The 8,157-nt window shown below is 37.9% G+C and overlaps 1 protein-coding gene across 1 annotated transcript in view; it reads right to left on the minus strand.

Annotated features, from left to right (window-relative positions):
* The window catches only part of PTPN13 (protein tyrosine phosphatase, non-receptor type 13 (APO-1/CD95 (Fas)-associated phosphatase)), a 104,613-nt gene extending 96,685 nt beyond the window's left edge, over window positions 1-7,928 (minus strand). Inside the window, exon 1 of the mRNA XM_009883939.1 lies at window positions 7,814-7,928. Within this exon, the coding sequence (XP_009882241.1) occupies window positions 7,814-7,928 (115 nt within the window). The remainder of the gene's footprint in view (window positions 1-7,813) is intronic.
* Between the last annotated feature and the right edge of the window lie 229 nt (window positions 7,929-8,157).

Consider the following 8,157-nt stretch of genomic DNA (forward strand, 5'->3'; position numbering starts at 1 on the left):
TCTTACAAAGTCTGCTTCAAGTAGTTATTTCAAATTGTTTAATCACCTGAGAACCAAAGGAGTTTGTTACAGTTTTTCTAATGGATTTCAAAATGCCAGTGTGTTTTGCTGAAAGACAGTAACACAAGCTTAGGATTCACAGTGCAGACCTGGTTTCCCCTCGCTCTGTTTTTCAGCACATACAAGAGACGTTCAGTCTTCTTGCCTCAAGGGAGTGTATTTCGTTGCTCCATCTTTTTCCCCAGATCCAAAAGATATAAGCAATTGATGGATGGTACCTCTGATCACGTAGGTTAAACCAGCTTACTCTCACACAGAACTGCTGAGCTTCCCACGGAAACCAGAGGTCTTTGTCACATACAAAAAAACCCACCCCAAAACACCCTAAAAAATACCAAATACAAAGCCATACATGATGATACCTGTCTTACACACAGAAGACAAGATCTCAGGGTTTTTTCCTGTCCTATTTCAGTAAGTAAAATTGCAAGGGACAAAGCAATATATGTTACTCAAACCCACCAATGTCAACTAAATAAAACATACGGCTCAACTAACAAGCTATACAAGTACCTTTCTTTTTCTAGACCTCCTCTAGTATGACTTCAATTATGTCCCCATATTGAATTTATCAAGGTATTATAATACAGAATAATACAATATAGAATTTATCAAGGTATTATAAAAAAATAAAATCCAACCTACAATCAAAGAATTGCATTTGCTGAGCTACTTGAACATCATATAAGTTTGGTCAAGAGAATAAATTCTAAATTTAGCGCAGACATTAGTTACCAGTCCTTACACTGCAGTACACATTTTCCCTTTTCCCCACAGCAATCCAATCAGCCCCTAGCTAAGCCTGGTATTACTCTTTTACTACTGTATCATGGCCATTAAACAATAATCAATTATGTCCAAGATCATGGTTTCGCTGCAGTGTGTAGCAAGACACTTGGCATCAAGCAAATGACTTTATCTCTACAGATGTCTTCTCTTAGCATGGCTAACTTCAAAAACAGAGTTTAAAAATATCTCATATTGTGAAAGCGCCATCAAATATGTAAATTTATAACTAAGATGAGCTGAAGAAAACATCCCCAGCAGGAACTTTTAACACCACGTATGGTGCAAGTAGAGAGAAATCAACTTCAATCAATTGAATTAAAAAAAAATTTCATTAAGAATGAAAATAATATTATCTGTTCCTCCCAGCCCCAAGAGATGACATTTTGCACCATACCTCTAACCCCACTTCCTCTGAAACAGAACAGAACTGCTGTTCACTGTTGTAGCAGTAAGTTCAGATGCTAAACAAAAGAAACATAAGGACGGAAAGACACATCCTATTATACATACAAAAGGAAATACTACATTATATAGCAAAGCATTTTTAGAAAGATCTTAGTTAGCCAGCAATTTCCAAAAATAACCCTGCAGGTTAGGATTTTTCAATAGTTCTATGTGTATACAACACTGACATATATAAAAAAAATTATATAAAAAAACCTATAAGTTTTCTGCTTAAAAGTCCCAACTCAGGAACCTTAAGTAATGTGGAAGCTTTATCCTTAACTTAACATTTTGTATGACAAAGACTTTAAATTCATATTAACTGTTCATATTCTGAAACGTACTACAGAAACAAGAGTTAGTGAGACGGAAATACAATTTAGCTTTAACAACAACAAAAAACCCCCCACGTTTAGCCTGAAGTCTTCCCAATATTAATTTAAGCGAACTTGGGGGCACACATGTCCCCTACATATGTAGAAGGCTGAATTTATTGATCCATGTAAAATACTTCCATCCACACTCAACAATTCTTATGATCTGAAGCAATGTACAATGAATGTGATTAATTGTAAGTTCAGAAAAAGGGCCGATTTTGCCGAGCCTGTTTTATTGACATTTTCTTAGCTTCCTCTTTTAGTAGCTTTTAACTAACATAGCAGATCACACTGCCTCCATCACAACTTTGGGAATCTAATCTAATGTTACAAAGGATGAGAATAAAATAACTCATTCCCCATTTCCTTCCTTAAGGCAAGCATCACAAACCAAAATAACTGTCTCAAAGTTCCTACTATGCAGATTTAACCTAAGAAAAATATTTTAAAGTAACTCTACTCCTACCCTTTCAAGTGTTTGTACCATGGGGAAAAAAAAAAAAACAAAGCAAAACCAAACATGCAATGCATCCAATAGCCAGGGACCACAGAAAACCAACAGAAACTAGCTTCCAGTCACAATATTCATGTCATCTTCCGTTTAGGCTTTCAGAAGAATTTATGAGAGCAGTAAGGGAAACATACTCCACACAATACAGGGGAAAATGTCAAAAAAAAAAAAAAAAAAAAAAAAAAAGAGGTTCAAACCCCTCTTTCTAAAAGCATTGGAATTCAGGATATGGCTGCCTGGTCAATTTTTTATCCAGTAGGCTTTCAACTGTGCTAGAGCTGCCAGCCTTCTGAGCTAACTCCAGAACTATGCAACTTGGTAACAAAACACTTGTGAGAGCACAGTTAATCAAGCAGTGCCAAGACAGAGATAAATAGTGTGGTCTTACTTAAAGTGAGTGAACTGGTTTTAAATGCAATAAAAACTGAAATAATCTTCAGCTACATAGCATCTTCCAAACTATTAAAGACTTTTAAAAGAGTCCCTTACGTGGTTTAACGTGATACAAGTAGCCAAAGATGAAAAAAACCCACCACATTATAAGAGACAGTAAGTTCAGACAGAAATTTAAAATGGGTCCATCCTACAATATTGATGGCGGGTAGTTTTAAATTCCCAAATTACATATACCATTCAAGTTCCTTCAGCGTTGTTTTTTAATGGCCCCAGCCGTTAGCAAAAATGGTCGGAAGAGATGTACATTTCAGCTCTTTCAGGACACAAAATTAATACATTTAAGGCACAGAACAACCCAAAAACATACACAAAGTTTTCAACACCTGTATCATCTTTCTCTTTGCTTTGTTCTATAGCCCTCACTGAGACAAATAAGATTTCTCCTAGCGCAAAGGAACCTGAAGATTTTTTTTCTGCTTAGGCCAGGTTGGAGGCAGTCTCTAGACTAGAGGCCAGGATTATGCCAGCACAAGGGACCACTTATGCTCTAAGTCCTACACTCCTTTGAGCTAGTGCAGCATGTCCCTACATGCCTATTGTGCAGGGGAAGCAGCGTTGCAGCGCTTCTGCTCCCTCTCCCTTGGGCACAAAGGGATGGGACTGAGCAGAGAGCTCTGACATGACACTGAACTACTTGGAAACCGGCAGCACAGGGAGAAACACTGAGAGACTAACTGAAATTTGCTCTTTCCTGAGAAACAATTAGTTTCTGAGGTCACCCATGTTCCCGAGATGCTCACTGGTCAGCATAACACCACATTAACACTTTGTTACTATGATCACATCCAGCAGAGTTCTGGAAAGAGCTAAAGTAGTAACTGAGCCTGACTTGAGGGGGTAAAAAAACCAAACCAAAACACACTAAAAAAAAAAAAAAAAAAAAAAGGAAAAGAAAAGAAAACCCAACCCAAACAAAACACCACAAAAGCCTGATCTCTTTCCTGGTAACATTTGGTCTTTTGGTTGCTGAGAAGAAGGTGAAAAAAAAATATCCTTCCTTAACAGTTATTTGTAAAGGGAAAAAAATACCACCTGCCAGCAAAAAGTGGCTGGAAAATGAGGATCTTCCCCCCCTCCATCCCAGCTAGGTCTTTGACAACTTGGGACCCACCAATAGTTCCCATCAACACATTTCACACTTCGCCTTCCTTCTTTTCATTATACTTACCCAAGCTAAGCAGATGCAGTAGTATGTCTGTCGACAAGATTTACAGGTCCCCCAAAACCACAATTGTCCTTCTTCACATCCACCTTCAGAAGATACCACTTTTTTTTTTGTTTACATAAATAATTTCCCCTATACAAATTTGCAAGGCAGCCAATTTGTAAAGTGTCTCGTTCTTGGCTCAACCTGCCTGTTATCACTCGCTTTTTCCCCTTCTCTTCCCCCTCCCTTTAAACACGTCTTGAAACATAAAGTCCAACTATTTTCAGAATCCACAAGAGGATTTAGCATAGGAGTGGCATAAGTGACATATAAAGTCTTTCCCACTTTCAAGTTTTGATAAATCTTTTCCAGTTAAACCTACCAAATTAGAGGGACGCCTGGTTTATAATTCTCAACAGCAGAGAGCACAGCATGCTCCTTACATTTATATGCTCCCATTTGAGATACTTCACTTCAAAGACCTGTTCCTTTGACCTCATGGAACTGAGTACAAGATACAGCATGTCTGAAACAGCTGATACACCCTCTCAACAACAAAATAGTTATTGCAGATAATTAAACAGATGTAAGAGAAGGGCAGGTCTGGTATCGGCCTTTTCAAATCTCCAGATTAATCTTAACGTCACTAGTACAACTGATGTCAGATCTGCAACTGACTACTAGATTGTCTTTCTCCTCCATTTAACAACTTATAATATGCTGACAAGACAGCTACCAGAGTTGATCTTCTACATCAGTGATTAGCAACTGGGCATTTCAATCTAATCTTTCATTGCTTATAATGATTGAAATCAATTTGTAAAGTATTTTTAAAGAGTTCAACACATGTTAGAATTGTAAATACAAATAGGCATAAAAATATGCACATTTCTGTATCAGTCACTGAATTAGACGTGGTATTATGTGATTAACCATGCAAGACATGGCTTTTCATTATGTGCTTCATTTATTCAGTGCTTTGAAGGATAAGAAGATACTCATTCAAAGATATGCAGAACTTCTATAAATCAAGAAGCCATCAAATCTGTAACAGAAGCTTGTTTTGGGCATTTTTCAATAATTCCCTGAAAATAGCCTAAGTAACAAATTAATTGAAAATCATGTTCTCAGTTCATAGAGTAATAGGATTCTCAACTTCAAACAGACTACCAAAACTCTACCAGGATTACATAAATAAATAAATGGTTACTTGGGCTGGTAATTCCTTAAAATGTGTGTGGTTGCTGGGATCGTGCAGGGAGGTTGCCAACAGATGGCAATTTAAGGGCTCACAATTTCCATGGCCTTTTCATCCCCCTCATTTCAAAACAGCTGGACCACAGACAGTTGAACAATATGCCTTATTTTATTTTTTTAAAGAAACTTAATATAGAAAGTGCTCAACAAAGCTTAGATTTTGTTACAGAACAACACGTTCAGGGAGTTCAGAGCTATACAGGGAAGAAGAAAAGAGCATCTCTGAGACTGGTCAGAGCTGAGCATGCTGTGAACTTGCAGAAGCTAAAAGCTTGCCTTATTGCCCTCTGCCCAGGAGCGATTGGTCAGTTCTGAAAAATTTTGGAAACTCACCCTTTATCATAGAATAGCTCTTCCATGCTGTATGCTAGGTTTGAAATTTGACCTAGGAAAACAGGATTTCTCTAGGATCCCCCATTTGCTACAAGTCCTCCACAAATAAAGAACAAAAATGAGTCAAACATGCAGGAACCTCTACATTCTCCGTTCCTGCATCTCTACAACACATCTTTACAAGCCAGCACAGAAACTGATATTCAAGATGACCAAAAAAGGTTTCTAGATTGTTTCCTAAGTGAAGCCAAATCTTCATTAAACACTGTCTGGTTATCCTAATCTTGCTGGGAGAAACTAGATTGCCTTTGTCAACCTTAGCTACATAGTAAAGTTCTATCATTTGGGTGTCTCTTGAAGTGCATTTTACCACAGGGCTATATCCCAGGTTAATTAATAGCATGCAACCGAAAAATAGTTTGCTGAACTGGCAGGAAAACAACTCAATAAAACAGCTTCATCTCCAAGAAGAGACAGATTCTTCTGGCACTGATTTTATCTGAATTTGTGTTTTGGTCTTCACTGATAGGAAGTAAGACCAGAAGCTTCTGCCACCTTAGCCAGCCTTGGCTAGCAAACATTCCCCTAACTTAAAAGCACATACCAGAAGTCCTGGGGCAGAATTTAATTTTGTGCTCTCATCTTTCAGTACTTGTCCCTCTGAAGGAGGGCTGACTATGTTCTCACTCTCAGTGCTTGCATGCAGCCTTCATAGTAATTACGATAACTCTTTTATGCGCTACTCAGGCCCAGAAAGGGTGAGCTCTTATTTTCAGTGGAGACTTCCTTCTTGAAAAGAATTTAGACCTAAAATAATGTCTTAAGTGGTTTCACTACTATATACTCATGCTACTGAGATCTTTCAGGTGGATTTCAAGATGGAACTCAATGTGTTGATTCTCGTACAGTGTACAACGGTAAACCTCTAATCATTCAAGATCTCTCTTTAGTCAAGGTCTCACTTGGTCTCAACAACCTGCCCTCTTAAAAAAATAAAATCATTCCTCTCATTCTCTCCAAGAGACAACAAAGACAGAAAGAGAGAGGAAAGAAGATGCCAGCTTTTCCTTTCTGGCAATAGAAGAAGCAGAGGGACAGGACAGTCAAAGCAAATTGCGGCTATGAGCTCGCTGGTAAAGGGGAAAAGGTTAATTCGTATGGGATATCAAAACTACCCATAATTTGCCTACCAAAAAATATTTCAGAGAAATTGATAAAATTTTGTATTCATAATGCTAAGTCAAGCTTGATCAGAAATCAAATGCTGTATGGCAGCTTCTACGCACACCTACCTTGTTTGGAGTCTTTGTGAAATATCCAAGAGACCACCTTCAGAGGCGGTACAATGTATGAGACAGACCGAGTGTCTGACTTGACAGGTTGTCTAAACTAAATCTTAAAAAAATACAACCCCAAAACAATACAAATGTTGAGTCTTGATGAAATTGTTAAGCCAAATGTATACGCCCTCAATAATGAGGATGTGCCCCTTACAGTTATGTGTCAAAACAATGACTATTTTCAAACTGTGAGCTTTGATTTTTCCTGAATAAAACTATGCTTACATATGCATACTTAGATATAAGGAGATGACTCCCATAAATTTGCTGAAACACTAAGATGTATCATGGGATGCCAGGTTAAAGATGTCACCAAAGTTCAATATTTGAGTTAAGCTTTTATCATTATAAAAAGCAAAAAAGGGGGGGGAAGGGGCTTAAGGATTTGCAGATTTTAAAGAAAAGAAAGGAAAACATAAGGAAGAGGAAGGGTTCCATACTTAGATCCAGTGCTAAAACTTAACACTAAAACTAAATTATTAACAGTATTGCAGATGCTCAACTTAGAGCTTACTAAGTAGGGGGGGTGGAGGAGAAGAGATACTTCTACTCCTTTGAAGTACAACAACCCACAACACTGCTCTCAGTAGCTATATATGACTTGCTAATTGCATTCTGGGGAATGATACCTAGCCCTCTGGTCAAGGTTTCAGTGGTTCACCTTTGTCTCACTTCAGACTAAATCTCGTTAGAGCAGACTGGTCATGACTGCACTGTACTGTACCTGTTTCTATGTCCCCTTCAGGACCAAAGTGCTCCAACGGTCTCAGACTTATTTATCATTTTTTCTATGTTTCTATCTCATTTCAATGAGTCTAAAATAATGCAAAGGCTCTGTGGTAGCTTCCTACCAAAGTGAAGTTGCTACCACATGAAACTGAATGGGCTGCGGGTCCTGACAGAACATGAAGTGATGGCTGAAAACATGAAAACATCCTTTGGGCTGGGGTGCAGCTAGGCACTTTACCCAAGATAACCTAGGAGCAGGTTATTATTTAGGTTTAAAACCTAGGAAGAACAAGGGAGTTTACTTATATGACACGTAAACATAATCAAGGTGTTTCTAGTTCAGTATATATCAGTCTTTAAAAATGCTTACCTTTTCTGAATAGTTCTTGAAGGCTCTCTGCACTTTGATTCAAAATAGCCCATATTTCTTCTTCTTGCAATGGCCCCCCCCGAACCTCCAGAGCCTCTGCCAGTGACACATGCATGTTACCTGGGAAACAAGACAGACTGATTTAAGAATACATAGGAGTTATTTTTCCCTTGCATGTAGTACTTAAGTAGTAATAACCAATGTTCAACCATCGGTCACAAAAATTCTCTAACATTAATGGAAACCATCAAATATAAATACTACAAAACATTCACCATGATGATAAAGAACTTTGAGCACCTGTTACTAAGAAGAAGAAAAACTTGGGTTAAAACAACAATGAT

The sequence above is a fragment of the Charadrius vociferus genome, unplaced genomic scaffold (assembly GCF_000708025.1).
Source record: "Charadrius vociferus isolate BGI_N301 unplaced genomic scaffold, ASM70802v2 scaffold684, whole genome shotgun sequence".
NCBI classification, from domain to species: domain Eukaryota; kingdom Metazoa; phylum Chordata; class Aves; order Charadriiformes; family Charadriidae; genus Charadrius; species Charadrius vociferus.